Source organism: Triticum aestivum, chromosome 1B (assembly GCF_018294505.1).
Source record: "Triticum aestivum cultivar Chinese Spring chromosome 1B, IWGSC CS RefSeq v2.1, whole genome shotgun sequence".
Classification (NCBI taxonomy): Eukaryota; Viridiplantae; Streptophyta; class Magnoliopsida; order Poales; family Poaceae; genus Triticum; species Triticum aestivum.
Genome location: NC_057795.1, coordinates 46,078,012 through 46,094,451, shown reverse-complemented (window position 1 = coordinate 46,094,451; position 16,440 = coordinate 46,078,012). Strand labels below are relative to the sequence as shown.

The 16,440-nt window shown below is 48.8% G+C and overlaps 1 protein-coding gene across 1 annotated transcript; it reads left to right on the top strand.

The window, feature by feature from the left end:
* The first annotated feature begins 3,691 nt into the window (after window positions 1-3,691).
* Window positions 3,692-6,385, top strand: LOC123105870 (legumin B). Its single transcript, XM_044528039.1, has 3 exons — window positions 3,692-3,999; window positions 5,144-5,873; window positions 5,968-6,385. Exons 1-3 carry the CDS (start codon window positions 3,804-3,806, stop codon window positions 6,116-6,118), a joined length of 1,077 nt encoding a protein of 358 aa, XP_044383974.1. The 5' UTR covers window positions 3,692-3,803; the 3' UTR covers window positions 6,119-6,385.
* Window positions 6,386-16,440: the final 10,055 nt, after the last annotated feature.

Here is a 16,440-nt window from a genome sequence, read left to right as displayed (position 1 = left end):
TATATAAATTGTTTTAAAAATGAACTTATGATTTAAAATATATGAATGTTTTTAAATGGTTAAGATGAAATAAAGTCTATGGATTTGTTAGCGAGGGAGAGAGAAGAAACAGATGAATGTTTGTCCTTGTCTGATTAAAAGTAGTACTAGGAGTCCCATTAGAATGATAGAAGTAGTACTTTTTTTTTGAGGGCGATAAAAGTAGTACTACTATGGACCACTAGATGTATTTGGTCCTGTATATTTTTTGTATAGCAAACAAAAAAATAAGAATAAAAGAGTGGCAGCAACACAGATCTTGATGCACATACGAACGGCGGACGCGTTACCGGTAGGTAACATTAACGCTCAAAACGACTTTCTGCCCGCCACCCAAAGAGGAATCCGCAGCCCCTTATTTTGATGTAGCGCCGCCACATGAAAACTGTAACCCTCGCCCTATCTAAATGCCTGAAACGGAGAACCGATTTCCCCCACCATCCCGCGGTCGGAGCGGCGTGGAGTGGGATGGAACCGAGGGCCGCGCCGGCGCTTGACCGTCGATGGGGAAATGGTCGTCTCCAAATCGCAGCTCTTTCTACAACATGTGAAACAACTCTGATCAGAGCTCAAAGGCAACCAAACAGGCCGGATTTGGTCGGCTAGAGCCCGAACATTCCCGCGGACACGTCCAATCTAAACCTCTTTTTTTTTTGCGGGGTAAAGGGAGATTTCTATTAACTCAAGGTGGCTAGTCAGCCACTACCAGTTTTACAATATCGCTCATCCCGAGCCCAACCAAACAGCAGTACGAGGCGTACTTCTATCATATAAAGCAAGTACTTCTATCATATACAGGAAGAGCATGGCTCACTTTATTCTGCGAGCGTCTAATAGCAGTAATCAAAATCTCCCTAGGGTCATCCGCAATCATCCTCTGGATGTCTGCGACGAGTGCACGCGATCCTGAGCGGTCCACAGACCGAGCGTTTAGCATCATGAGCGCTTCAGTGCTGTCCATCTCAACCACAATGGGGCGGTCTGTGCGGTGTAGGGCAATCCCGAGTCCTTCCCTACGCGCCGCTGGTTCAGCATCTAGGCTGTTATCACATGTGCGGATCTCTCTACAGGCGGTAAATATGATTTCGCCCGCTTCTGAGCGCAGCACCATGCCACCCCCGGCTTCACCTGTAGCCGGCACATAGCTCCCATCAACATTCAGCTTGGTCCATCCAGCACGTGGTGCCTCCCAACGCAGCTCTTCCTTTTGCTTCACTGTGCGAGAGCTAGCACCAAGTCCCACCTGGACGACCATCTTACCCTTCGCCATATCTCCTTGAGGCCACTGATGGATACATAAGAGAGAGTTGATATACCCATGGAGGAATCTGCGGGACGCTTCTGTCGGTGGAGGAGTCTTCCCGTGGGTTATTCCCGCGGACACGTCCAATGTAAACCTCTCATCGCAAGCCTGCATAAAATTGAGATTTGCCATGTGAATAAATTACTCCCTCCGTTCCAAAATAGATGATCCAATTTTATACTAACTTTGACAAAGTTAGTACAAAGTTGGATTATCTATTTTGAAACGGATGTACTCCCCTATTTCGTAATATAAGAATGTTTTTCAAGCAGGTAGAGCAGATGCGCGCCGCCGCGCCTCTGGGGTAGTAACACGTGGCACACTGTTCGTTGAGGCCAATGGTGGCTTCGATGTGACCTGATCCGTGACATGGGACAGGCAGCAGCAAGGTAGGAGCCATGGTGGTGGACTGGTGGTGTGCCGCAGCGAGCGAGCGCGACATCTCGTGCGTCAGGAATGGGGAATAATTAACCCCACAAATGTGTGACCACGGATGGATGGATTCCTCCTAATCATTCCCTGTGAGAAAGAATAGAAAAGGTTTCCGGTTCGTGCTTACGGGTGTTGATGGGCACGTTTACAGGTCTGTCGCGTCTGTCAACTGTTCCCAGATGCAGAAGCTTTTATCTTGTTCTGAACCGGAAAGAAAGATTTGCTAGGATCTCAGAGCCCATCCGCTCTGCGCTGGATGGTTCGACAGACAGGCAAGGGACGTGTGTGTGCGCTGGGACGATTCCGCGCGGGTCCGGCAGACAGACGTGCGGTTCCCCGTGCCCGTGCCCACGGCAGTTCACGCCATACTCGTGTCGTGTTTTTTTTTTTTTCCATTCATTCCGGCGAATACTTTTGATTTATCTTTTCGCCCGCGAGATTCTCCGCGCACAATAATCCCCCCCGTCCCTTTCGCACGCCGATTTTCTTTATTATTTTCTCACAAAAAAGAGCTAGTGATAATTCCTCCAACAATAAACACGATCATCTCACGATTTAAACTGCCGTGGCGGCGAGCAATCACGATCTTATCTGGGCATCTTGTTTGGATCAACTTCGCTCTTATCCGACCTTAAAAACAGCCGGGATCCGACTCCAACTTCTTTCTTTCTTTCTTTCTCTTCAAACAAAAGCCAAAGCTTAAAAACAGGAAAACAAATCACCCTCTGACGTCGATCGGTGGGCCCCACCGGTCAGCTTGACGCCACGCGCGGGAAAGAAGAGGAAGAGGAAGTTTGTTACCCGCCCGTCCGCTAACACAACACAACCAAGAGAAAAGGGGCCTCATCCACTGGCAAGTGGGCCCGGCAAACAGACTGCACCTCCTTACGGATCGGCGGGCCCGGCCGGTCAGCGAGAGAGAGACGCCCCAACGCCCGCCCGGGGGCAAACGGGGAAAGGCAGTTAGTTAGTTACCAGGGATAAGATGAACTGCCCCGCTAAGGCTGGTCACAATGGGCAAGAACATAAGCTAGTACTCCCTCCTTTCCAGTTTATAAGGCTCAATTCAAAAATCTCACCAATCAAGGTAGATGGTGAGTGGTGGAATAGTTTCGTAGTTTGCAAAAGCACCTAATTAATGCTCTTGTTTTTCTCAAAAAATTATGTTTATCAATGCATTAATTGCAATGCATGCATGCATAAAGTACATGCATTGGTCAATTTTCTCTCAATACTTGCATGCAATGATTTAATGCACCTTAGAATCTGAACATGTGATGGGAAACAACCAAATTGAGCCTTATAAAATGGAAAAACTAAAATTTTGAGATAAGCCCTATAAACTGGAAAGGAGGGAGTAACTTACACACTTCCCTAGACTATGTTACTACCTCCATAGTGGGTAGGAACATCTATGTAGTGTCATGCAACGATGTATTTATTAGGTTATAGACTCATTGTTTCTTGGAGTGTGCGATGTTCCGGTAATTTAGCTAGTTACCACGAGCACCTCTCTTTTCATTAAATATGTGTCACATAAGCAAAGTTGTATTGGAGTGTGTGATGTTACTCCTAAGTTCCTCCCCATTGTGACCAGCCTAACAGCAGCCAATCCTAATCCAACTGCCGGTAAAATCCTGCTCCTTGTACGGCCGTTAATCCTATCCATCGCCACCAGCGGTGGATCCGCGGGGCCCCACCGGTCAGCGAGACGCCCCACGCGCGGGGAGGAAGAGGAAGTTTGTTACCCGGCCCGATTACCGCGGCCAGTTCGTAGGGATAAACGAACGACTCTGTTTGTTTACTGATCCTAATCCACCCCGATTACCGCGGCCGCTAATCCTATCCACCGTCGCCACCGGCCTTCCTTCCTCCCTCCTAACCCCACCCCGGGGCTATAAATACTCGGCACCCGATCGTCGATCGATCCCACATCGCCTCATCACGCCCTCCAGCTCCCGGCAGCCTTCCAACCAACCCCCAACCTACCGACCTCTCGATCGATCGTAGCAGCTTCCTCTCCTTATCGATGGCGGTGGATCTGACCCCGAGGCAGCCGGCCAAGGCCTACGGCGGCGACGGCGGCGCCTACTACGAGTGGAGCCCCGCCGAGCTGCCCATGCTCGGCGTCGCCTCCATCGGCGCCGCCAAGCTCTCGCTCGCCGCCGGCGGCATGTCGCTCCCCAGCTACTCCGACTCCGCCAAGGTCGCCTACGTCCTCCAAGGTAATCATACGCGACGCCCCACCTCCTCGCCCGACCCCATCTCGAGTTCGATCGATCGATCGGAAGTGTCAGTTGCTGCTCTGTTCGGGGCCTGAATTTTGGGTCGTACCCTCTTAGATGGTCGCGGATCGACCGAATTTGTTGGTTCCTGTTCGCACATCTAGATCGAAAAATGCAGTACTAGATTGGAACTGAAAGTGTCGTCGCTCTCATGACTTATCTGTCGAGTACGATCGGTTCTGATGAAATCGTGCTAGTTGTTTAATTTCGTCAGTTTAACAAAAAAACAAGTAATATTGCAGCCCTTTACTGAATTGTAGATGGTCGCGGATGGGTGCAACTTGTTCGTTTCAGTCTCTAGTGTAGATCGATTGCAGCAGTGGATTGGAATTTTGCAGAGTCGCCCTCCCGAATTATTCGACTGCACGGTGCCATCAGTTCTGAAATCGTGCCTAGTTTGTTGTGTAGTTTTCGTCAGGTCAAGTGTCTGCGTCAGATCCCACTTACTTGGAATCAATAATAACATAACAGTAACATTGCAGTACTTTACTGAATTATTCTTGTTTATCCTTTCGATTAAATCTCATTGTTTAAGAGATCGTGATCGTTGGTCTCCTTTTATCAATTCAACACACAGTACTCGTGCTCTAGCCTGTTGGTTTAATCAAATCCTTTTGTAATGCCACAACTTGTCATGCATGTCGGCTCCTCTGATCGTAACACATTTCATTATCTGACCAGTGCTAGTGTCACATTCTCTGTTTTGGAAATTTCGGTGCAGTAAATTATTATTATAGTCAACTTTTCAGACTTGTTTATCTGAGGAATTTTGTACCAGCACTGCTTGTTTTGATCATGCATGTCCTAAACAGAGTAATATCCAAATATTTGCCCTGTTTTGGTATTTCGTTGTACTAGGACTAATTATGGTAGTAACTTGTTGAACCTTTTCTCAATGTATTACTATGGACTAGCAGTTGATTGATGCTGGTTTTATCAATGATTGATCTGTGATGCTGGTTTTTCTGTGACGATGCGACCTACACTAGTGTCTGTTTTGGGAATTTCGTTGCTGTAAATTATTATTGGAGTTTATGATAACAGCACTGTTAATGCTTTGCTTGTTTTGATCCATGATGGATAGGCAAGGGAACCTGCGGCATCGTCCTGCCTGAGGCCACTAAGGAGAAGGTGGTCGCCGTGAAGGAAGGCGACGCTCTGGCGCTCCCCTTCGGTGTGGTCACCTGGTGGCACAACACCCCTGAGTCTGCCACGGAGCTTGTTGTCCTCTTCCTGGGCGACACCTCCAAAGGCCACAGGCCCGGCCAGTTCACCAACTTCCAGCTCACCGGTTCGAGCGGCATCTTCACCGGCTTCTCCACGGAGTTTGTCGGCCGTGCCTGGGACCTCAAGGAGGACGATGCTGCCAAGCTCGTCTCCAGTCAACCTGCGTCTGGCATTGTGAAGCTCACTGCCGGGCAGAAGCTCCCAGTGCCGGTCGATGCTGACCGCAAGGACATGGCGCTTAACTGCCTCGAGGCCAAGCTGGACGTGGACATCCCCAATGGTGGCCGCGTGGTGGTGCTCAACACCGCGAACCTGCCGCTGGTCAAGGAGGTTGGTCTTGGTGCTGACCTTGTCAGGATCGATGCCCACTCCATGTGCTCCCCAGGCTTCTCCTGTGACTCGGCCTACCAGGTGACCTACATCGTCCGTGGCAGCGGCCGTGTTCAGGTTGTCGGCCCCGACGGCAAGCGTGTGCTGGAGACCCGCATTGAGGGCGGCAGCCTCTTCATCGTGCCCCGCTTCCACGTCGTGTCCAAGATCGCCGATGCCTCCGGCATGGAGTGGTTCTCCATCATCACCACCCCCAAGTAAGAATGAACATCTGAAACTGGTTGCTAGCATTGCATCACTCTGTATTTCATCCATGATTTTTGAGCTAATGCAGATGTTATATCTGTGCAGCCCGATCTTCAGCCACCTTGCTGGGAAGACCTCGGTGTGGAAGGCCATCTCACCGGAGGTGCTGGAGGCGTCGTTCAACACCACGCCGGAGATGGAGAAGCTCTTCCGGTCCAAGAGGCTCGACTCTGAGATTTTCTTCGCCCCCAACTAGGAGCCATTCGTCGCGCATCGGCCGGTCGCCTTAGGCAGGAATAAATAAATTTAGTTAGGATATTGATACTCTTTGAGCGTGGTGAGAGTCTTTCGGTTGAGCTGGTGGTGGTTTTCATCGACTACCTCTGCGAATCTATCTTAGTTGCCCCTGGCAGAACAGAATGTTACTGTCAGATCGTCGTCGGTTAAATCGTGAGAATGTTTGTGGCCGGCCGTGCTGGTCTGAGAACTGATGAATGCAATCCATTGTTAAATTCGTGTGAAATTGTTTGCCTCATGTGTTATATGCTGTTTAATTACTCCTTATTGGCGTGCTTCTTTTCTGTTTCTTCATAACTTCCTCTTTTGTGACTATTTCTTCACTTCTGTTTTGGAACACAGTTTGATGATTTAAAAAACCTTTTCGTTTACAATCTTCCTAGCAATTATTTATTTATTTTCGTCTTTGTATGGCTTCAGTTTTTTATGGGCCACCTCATGTTTATTCCGAGCAGGCCCCCACTTGTGAACCCTGTTTCTATTTCTAAGTACCTCTTTTTTTTTGAGGGAAACTACCTCTTCTTTTAGTTCTAAAAAAAGTACCTCTTTTCAATTCGAGAAAGAAAAAACACTTCGATATTATACCCTGTTGTACATAACTACGCCCATATGCTTGTACTATTTCTTCAGAACATTTTGAGGATTTAGAAAACACTTTTCGTGATGTCTTTGCATGGCTCCACTTTTGTTGGGCTGGTCTCCGCTTCATTTTGAGCAGGCCCCCACTTGTTAACTGTATCCTATTTTCTATGTCTTCACTACGTCTTCTTTCTAATTCGAAAGAAAAATTTGACATTATGTATCAGTCTACATACTCCTTTTGACATACAAAAACTTTGAATACTTGTTTTGGCAGAACCAAATTGTATTTTCAGAGTTTCACATCAGGGGGACGATAAACTACTCATGCTGCTAAATAACTTGATCTTGAGCTTTCGGCGACCAAATCAAGCCTGACTCGTTGTACAGACTGAAAACAATTAACCTGTAAGATTAACACGCTGTGCTTGTTCCCTCGCCGGAGTCGTTGCTCCTAGAGTTGTCACTCCGGTGGACATGGAGAAAGACGCGGTCACCCTCGGCTTCGTCGCCAACAACTACAGCTCCAAGGCATGGATCCAAGATCCAACACAATTCTCATTTCATCAATTCGATCCATCTGTGCTAAGCTGCTAGCTGAGTTTGAGTTTGTTTGTGTGTATGTGCAGTCCGTGGAGTACAACGGGACGAACTGCGTGTACCGGAGCTCGCCGGCGACGGGGCTCGGCATCCTGGGGGTGTTCCTGGTGTTCATCAACCAGGTCATCGTTGCCGCCTACGCCAGCGGCTGGTGCCTCTGCCTCTGCTGCTGCTGCCCCTGCTGGACCAAGCCTCGGCATCATCCTCTCCGTCTTCTCCTGGTCCGTCAGTACACCGCCCATAACTCTCACTTTCTGCGTCTCTAAAGATGTATCGATCGACGGCGACGAGCTCTTGTTGTGCAGGGTCCGGATGATCATGGCGATGGCGACGTTCATCATGGGCGTGACGGAGAGCTCGCGGGAGGAGGCGCCCATCTCCAAAACCCCGACCTCGTACGCATGCAGGGAGCCGGGGACAATCGGGAGCTTCCCGACGGTGTCCCTCTCCTCCCTCATCGCCGTCGTGCTCGGGATCGCGTCCTCCGTGCTGCTCGAGACGGCCGCGCCGAGCGCACACGCCGCCCGACGGGCTGTTCCGCCTGGAGGTCGCCGGTGGTGCAAGTGGTACGGGGCGGCAGCAGAGTCCTACTGGACCGACAGCTGGTGCGGATCAGGAAGCAGAGCATGTCTCGCTGGCCACCATGGTTTGAACAAGAGTTTTTTTTAGAACGAAGACGCACGATGCGCCCGGCTTTAAATTAATAAAGCCCACCGACAGGCAGCATCCAACAAGTTCACCACAGAAACTACAGCAGAAGATAAGTGGCCGAAGCTAAAAGTACGGAACATGCAACCGGCCTCAGCCTGATAGAAAAAGACAGCAACACTAGCACACAAGCAGCCAGTCCAAAATAACACCACGAGCAGCATCTTAGTGATGGGCTTCAAACTGAATCGTGCGGATCCGTTCCATGGCCTCCATCATCCGATCTGTATCACGCCGTTTCCCCAACGGTGTCCATGTCTGGAGAAACAAGTGGCATTTGAAAATAATATCAGCAGGATGGTTAGGGAACTTGTGTTCGATAGTTATCTTATTACGGGTGGTCCATAGTGACCAGCACAGCGCCCCTACGCAACGCCACAGCACGCGCCCGAAGCTACCCCTATGAGCGAGAAGGATCCCACGTAGGTCCGAAGCCGTATGGGGATTCCAGTTCTGCGCAAACGCCTCACGGATGGCACTCCAAGCAAAACGAGCTAGGTGGCAATTGTAAAAGATGTGGTTAGCATCTTCATGCGCTCCACATAACGCGCAAGACCCATCCGAAGGGCCGTGTCTAATGGCAATGTTGTTAGAAGAGGGAAGGTGGTCACGGAATAATTGCCAGTGAAAAACTTTGATCTTAAGAGGAATAGACGCTTTCCATAGCCCCCTAGCTATGTCAAGAGTCGGTCCCTCGGCCAGCGTATTGTAAAGCGACTGGAACGTGAACTTTCTGGGGCTCGAGAGGGACCACGAGACCGTGTCGGCCTCAGGGCAGAGAGATACACCCTGCAAGGCAGTTAGGAGCCCATCCCAACTTGCCCGTTTGTGGGCGAGGAGTGGTCTTTTGAGAGATATGGCTGGTGGGTTAGATCTGAGCGTGTCGGCCACCAAAATGTCGACGTTAGTGGCAAGTTGATAGATGACAAAGTGGCTACGCCAAAGAGGTTCCTACCCAAGCCAATGGTCGAGCCAGAACCTCGTGGAGTTCCCGTTCTTAACGTAGAACTTGGCCCCTAACATGAAGGCAGGCTTAACAGCCTGAATCCCGTTCCAGAAAGACGATCCCTTCGCCTTTGAGGTGAGGAAATTCCCATCGGGGAAATATTTGGCGCGAAGGATATAGGCCCAAAGCCCTTGTTCGTTCTGAAAAAGTTTCCAGATCCACTTGACAAGGAGTGCCGCATTCATGAGTTTGGAGTTAAGGATCCCAAGGCCACCGAATTTCTTGGGGCGGCAGAGCGCCGCCCACTTGATCAGGTGGTATTTCTTTTTTGTCCCAGTTCCTTCCCAAAAGAACTTAGACCTAGGGGTGTCAAGCTTGGCGTGGACTCCATCAGCCAGCAGGAACATGCCCATAGTAAACAGGGGCAGGGAGGACAAGCTAGAGTTTGTCAGAATCAGTCTACCGCAGAAGATAAAAACCTGCCGCGCCAGGGACTAACCCGGTTCGCCACCTTACCGTATAAGGGTTCCCATTCGAGAATCGAGATGTGTTTGTCCGAGATGGGAAGGCCTAGGTACTTAATTGGAAAACTCCCTAGTTTGCAGTTAAGTAGGTTGGCAATGCGAGTGGCACGGGGATTGTCCATCCTTATGGCAACCACCTCACTCTTCAAAAAGTTTATCTTCAGGCCAGAGATGATCTCGAAAGCGAGGAGGATGAGCTTAATCGAGGCTATACTATGGTCATCGGGCTTGAAGAGTAGCAAAGTGTCGTCCGCATATTGTAAATGGGTGATCCCTCCGGGGCAGAGGTGAGGCACCACACCGCGAATGTGGCCGGCGATCTTGGCCTTGTTCACCATGGCCGAGAGGGCCTCAGCAACAAAGTTGAAAATCAAAGGCGAGGAGGGGTCTCCTTGTCTGAGACCCCGTTTGTTGCGGAAGAAGTTCCCCACTTCTCCTTTAATCGACACCGCAGTCTGTCCCCCCGAGACAAGTTGCATGATGCGATGAATGAAACCTGACTCGAATCCCTTCTGAGTCAGCACCTCAATGAACTCCCAGTTCACTCGGTCGTAGGCTTTCTCGAAGTCAAGCTTAAAGAGCACGACCGGCTGACGCGTGCGCTTAAGCTCGTGAACGATCTCTTGCAATACCACCGGACCTTCTAGGATGTTACGGCCTTTGAGGAAACCCGACTGGCTACGGTCGATCACACGCTGTGCTGTTGGGGAACGTTGCAGAAAATTAAAATTTTTCCTACGGTTTCACCAAGATCCATCTATGAGTTCATCTAAGCAACGAGTCAAGGGAGAGAGTTTGCATCTACATACCACTTGTAGATCACGAGCGGAAGCTTGCCAAGGGGATGGTGATGATGGAGTCGTACTCGAACGTGATTCGGATCACCGATGTCCAAGTGCTGAACGGACAGCACCTCCGCGTTCAACACACGTACGGGACGGGAGACGTCTCCTCCTTCTTGATCCAGCAAGGGGAAAGGAGAGGTTGAGGAAGATTGCTCCAATGGCAGCACAACGGCGTGGTGTAGTTGGTGCAGCAGTACTCCGACAGGGCTTCGCCAAGCACGTACGGAGGAGGAGAGGTGTTGGGGAGGGGAGGGGCTGCGCCTTGGCTTGTGGTGTGTTGCAGCCCTCCCCTCACCCCTCTATATATAGGGGAAAGGGCAAGGGGGGCCGGCCCTCTAGGGAAAACCCTAGGGGGGGCGGCGGCCAAGGGGTGGGGGGCTTGGCCCCCAAGCAAGGGGGGTGCGCCCCCTTTAGGGTTTCCCCCCCCAACCCTAGGCGCATGGGCCCAAGGGGGGGGGGCGCCAAGCCCACTAGGGGCTGGCTGCTATCCCCACGCAGCCCAAGTGGCCCCTCGGGAGGGGTGGCCCCTCCCGGTGGACCCCCGGAACCCTTCCGGTGGTCCCGGTACAATACCGGTATGACCCCGAAACTTTCCGGTGCCCGTTTAACAACTTCCCATATATAAAACTTTACCTCCGGACCATTCCGGAACTCCTCGTGACGTCCGGGATCTCATCTGGGACTCCGAACAACATTCGGTAGTCACATACTAGTCTTCCTAACAACCCTAGCGTCACCGAACCTTAAGTGTGTAGACCCTACGGGCTCGGGAGACATGCAGACATGACCGAGACCACTCTCGGGCAATAACCAACAGCGGGGTCTGGATACCCATGTTGGCTCCCACATGCTCCTCGATGATTTCATCGGTTGAACCACGATGTCGAGGATTCGATCAAACCCTGTATACAATTCCCTTTGTCAATCGGTAGGTTACTTGCCCGAGACCCGATCGTCGGTATCCCAATACCTTGTCCAGTCTCGTTACCGGCAAGTCACTTTACTCGTACCGTAATGCATGATCCCATGGCCAACACCTTGGTCACCTTGAGCTCATTATGATGATGCATTACCGAGTGGGCCCTCCGTCATACGGAGTGACAAATCCCAGTCTCGATCCGCATAAAACAATAGATACTTTCGGAGATACCTGTAGTGCACCTTTATAGTCACCCAGTTACGTTGTGACGTTTGATACACCCAAAGCACTCCTACGGTATCCAGGAGTTACACGCTCTCATGGTCGAAGGAAGAGATACTTGACATTGGCTAAGCTCTAGCAAACGAACTACACGATCTTTGTGCTATGCTTAGGATTGGGTCTTGTCCATCACATCATTCTCCTAATGATGTGATCCCGTTATCAACGACATCCAATGTCCATAGCCAGGAAACCATGACTATCTGTTGATCACAACGAGCTAGTCAACTAGAGGCTCACTAGGGACATATTGTGGTCTATGTATTCACACGTGTATTACGATTTCCAGATAATACAGTTATAGCATGAATAAAAGACAATTATCATGAACAATGAAATATAATAATACTTTTATTATTGCCTCTAGGGCATATTTCCAACAGTCTCCCACTTGCACTAGAGTCACCAATCTAGTTACATTGTGATGAATCGAACACCCATAGAGTTCTGGTGTTGATCATGTTTTGCTCGTGAGAGAGGTTTAGTCAGCGGATCTGCGACATTCAGATCCGTATGTACTTTGCAAATTTCTATGTCTCCATCTTGAACATTTTCACGGATGGAGTTGAAACGACGCTTGATGTGCCTGGTCTTCTTGTGAAACCTGGGCTCCTTGGCAAGGGCAATAGCTCCAGTGTTGTCACAGAAGAGTTTGATTGGCCCCGACGCATTGGGTATGACTCCTAGGTCGGTGATGAACTCCTTCACCCATATCGCTTCATGCGCTGCCTCAGAGGCTGCCATGTACTCCGCTTCACACGTAGATCCCGCCACGACGCTCTGTTTGCAGCTGCACCAGCTTACTGCTCCACCATTCAACATATACACGTATCCGGTTTGTGACTTAGAGTCATCCGGATCTGAGTCGAAGCTAGCGTCGATGTAATCCTTTACGACGAGCTCTTCGTCACCTCCATAAACGAGAAACATGTCCTTTGTCCTTTTCAGGTACTTCAGGATATTCTTGACCGCTGTCCAGTGTTCCTTGCCGGGATTACTCTGGTATCTTGCTACCAAACTTACAGCAAGGTTTACATCAGGTCTGGTACACAGCATGGCATACATAATAGATCCTATGGCTGAAGCATAGGGGATGACACTCATCTCTTCTTTATCTTTTGCCGTGGTCGGTGACTGAGCTGAGCTCAATCTCACACCTTGTAACATAGGCAAGAACCCTTTCTTGGACTCATCCATTTTGAACTTTTTCAAAATCTTATCAAGGTATGTGCTTTGTGAAAGACCTATGAGGCGTCTCGATCTATCTCTATAGATCTTGATGCCTAATATATAAGCAGCTTCTCCAAGGTCCTTCATTGAAAAACATTTGTTCAAGTAGGCCTTAATGCTGTCCAGAAATTCTATATTATTTCCCATCAAGAGTATGTCATCCACATATAATATGAGAAATGCTACAGAGCTCCCACTCACTTTCTTGTAAACGCAGGCTTCTCCATAAGTCTGCATAAACCCAAACGCTTTGATCATCTCATCAAAGCGAATATTCCAACTCCGAGATGCTTGCACCAGCCCATAAATGGATCGCTGGAGCTTGCATACTTTGTTAGCGTTCTTAGGATCGACAAAACCTTCCGGCTGCATCATATACAACTCTTCCTTAAGATGACCGTTAAGGAATGCCGTTTTGACGTCCATTTATCATATCTCATAATCATAGTATGCGGCAATTGCTAACATGATTCGGACAGACTTAAGCTTCGCTACGGGAGAGAATGTCTCGTCGTAGTCAATCCCTTGAACTTGTCGATAACCCTTAGCGACAAGTCGAGCTTTATAGATGGTGACATTACCATCCGCGTCCGTCTTCTTCTTAAAGATCCATTTGTTTTCTATCGCTCGCCGATCATCGGGCAAGTCAGTCAAAGTCCATACTTTGTTTTCATACATGGATTCTATCTCGGATTTCATGGCTTCAAGCCATTTGTTGGAATCTGGGCCCGCCATCGCTTCTTCATAGTTCGAAGGTTCACCGTTGTCTAACAACATGATTTCCAGGACAGGGTTGCCGTACCACTCTGGTGCGGAACGTGTCCTTGTGGACCTACGAAGTTCAGTAGCAACTTGATCCGAAGTACCTTGATCATTATCATTGGTTTCCTCTTCAGTTGGTGTGGGCATCACAGTAACATTTTCCTGAGCTGCACCACTCTCCCGTTCGAGAGGTAGTACTTCATCAAGTTCTACTTTCCTCCCACTTACTTCTTTCGAGAGAAACTCTTTTTCCAGAAAGCATCCGTTCTTGGCAACAAAGATCTTGCCCTTGGATCTTAAGTAGAAGGTATACCCTACAGTTTCCTTAGGGTATCCTATGAAGACGCATTTTTCCGACTTGGGTTCGAGCTTTTCAGGTTGAAGTTTCTTGACATAAGCATCGCATCCCCAAACTTTTAGAAACGACAGCTTAGGTTTCTTCCCAAACCATAATTCATACGGTGTCGTCTCAACGGATTTAGACGGTGCCCTATTTAAAGTGAATGTAGCTGTCTCTAGAGCGTATCCCCAAAATGATAGTGGTAAATCGGTAAGAGACATCATAGACCGCACCATATCCAATAGAGTGCGATTACGACGTTCGGACACACCGTTTTGCTGAGGTGTTCCAGGCGGCGTGAGTTGTGAAACGATTCCACATTTCCTTAAGTGTGTGCCAAATTCGTGACTTAAATATTCTCCTCACGATCTGATCGTAGGAACTTTATCTTTCGGTCACGTTGATTCTCCACTTCATTCTGAAATTCCTTGAACTTTTCAAAGGTCTCAGACTTGTGTTTCATTAAGTAGACATACCCATATCTACTTAAGTCATCAGTGAGAGTGAGAACATAACGATATCCTCCGCGAGCCTCAACGCTCATTGGACCGCATACATCGGTATGTATGATTTCCAACAAGTTGGTTGCTCGCTCCATTGTTCCGGAGAACGGAGTCTTGGTCATTTTGCCCATGAGGCATGGTTCGCACGTGTCAAACGATTCATAATCAAGAGACTCTAAAAGTCCATCAGCATGGAGCTTCTTCATGCGCTTGACACCAATGTGGCCAAGGCGGCAGTGCCACAAGTATGTGGGACTATCGTTATCAACTTTACATCTTTTGGCATCTACACTATGAACATGTGCAATATTACGCTCGAGATTCATTAAGAATAAACCATTGACCATCGGAGCATGACCATAAAACATATCTCTCATATAAATCGAACAACCATTATTCTCGGACTTAAATGAGTAGCCATCCCGTATTAAACGAGATCCAGATACAATGTTCATGCTCAAACTTGGCACTAAATAACAATTATTCAGGTTCGAAACTAATCCCGTAGGTAAATGTAGAGGCAGCATGCCGACGGCGATCACATCGACTCTGGAACCATTCCCGACGCGCATCGTCACCTCGTCCTTCACCAGTCTCCGTTTATTCCGCAGCTCCTGCTGTGAGTTACAAATATGAGCAACGGCACCGGTATCAAATACCCAGGAGTTACTACGAGTACTGGTAAGGTACACATCAATTACATGTATATCAAATATACCTTTGGTGTTTCCGGCCTTCTTATCCGCTAAGTATTTGGGGCAGTTCCGCTTCCAGTGACCCTTCCCCTTGCAATAAAAGCACTCAGTCTCAGGCTTGGGTCCATTCTTTGACTTCTTCCCAGCAACTGGCTTACCGGGCGCGACAACCTCCTTGCCGTCCTTCTTGAAGTTCTTCTTACCCTTGCCCTTCTTGAACTTAGTGGTCTTATTGACCATCAATACTTGATGTTCTTTCTTGATTTCAGCCTCTGCTGACTTCAGCATCGAGAACACTTCAGGAATGGTCTTTTCCATCCCCTGCATGTTGTAGTTCATCACAAAGCTCTTGTAGCTTGGTGGGAGCGACTGGAGGATTCTGTCAATGACCGCCTCATCTGGGAGGTTAATGTTCAGCCGGGTCATACGGTTGTGCAACCCAGACATCTTCAGGATGTGCTAACTGACAGAACTGTTTTCCTCCATCTTACAACTGTAGAACTTGTCGGAGACATCATATCTCTCGACCCGGACGTGAGCTTGGAAAACTAGTTTCAGCTCTTCGAACATCTCATATGCTCCGAGATGCTCAAAACGCTTTTGGAGCCCCGGTTCTAAGCTGTAAAGCATGCCGCACTGAACGAGGGAGTAATCATCAGCATGAGACTGCCAAGCATTCATAATGTCTTGGTTCTCTGGGACGGGAGCGTCACCTAGCGGTCCTTCTAGGACATATTGTTTCCTGGCAGCTATGAGGATGATCCTCAGGTTCCGGACTCAGTCCGTATAGTTGCTGCCATCATCTTTCAGCTTGGTTTTCTCTAGGAACGCGTTGAAGTTCATGTTGACATGAGCGTTGGCCATTTGATCTACAAGACATATTTGCAAAGGCTTTAGACTAAGTTCATGATAATTAAGTTCTAAACAAATTATGAACTCCCACTCAGATTAGACATCCCTCTGGTCATCTAAGTATTACACGATCCGAGTCGACTAGCCCGTGTCCGATCATCACGTGGGACGGACTAGTCATCGTCGGTGAACATCTTCATGTTGATCGTATCTTCCATACGACTCGTGTTCGACCTTTCGGTCTCCGTGTTCCGAGGCCATGTCTGCACATGCTAGGCTCGTCAAGTTAACCCTAAGTGTTTTCGCTGTGTAAAACTGTCTTACACCCGTTGTATGTGAACGTAAGAATCCATCACACCCGATCATCACGTGGTGCTTAGAAGCGACGAACTGTAGCAACGGTGCACAGTTAGGGGAGAACACTTCTTGAAATTTTGTAAGGGATCATCTTATTTACTACCGTCGTCCTAAGTAAACAAGATGCATAAACATAATA

Coding starts and splice junctions, on each gene's coding strand:
- LOC123105870 (XM_044528039.1), top strand. CDS start 3,804: ATGGCGGTGGATCTGACCCCGAGGCAGCCGGCCAAGGCCTACGGCGGC. Junction 4,000..5,143: donor GGTCGCCTACGTCCTCCAAG/GTAATCATACGC, acceptor CATGATGGATAG/GCAAGGGAACCTGCGGCATC. Junction 5,874..5,967: donor TCCATCATCACCACCCCCAA/GTAAGAATGAAC, acceptor ATATCTGTGCAG/CCCGATCTTCAGCCACCTTG.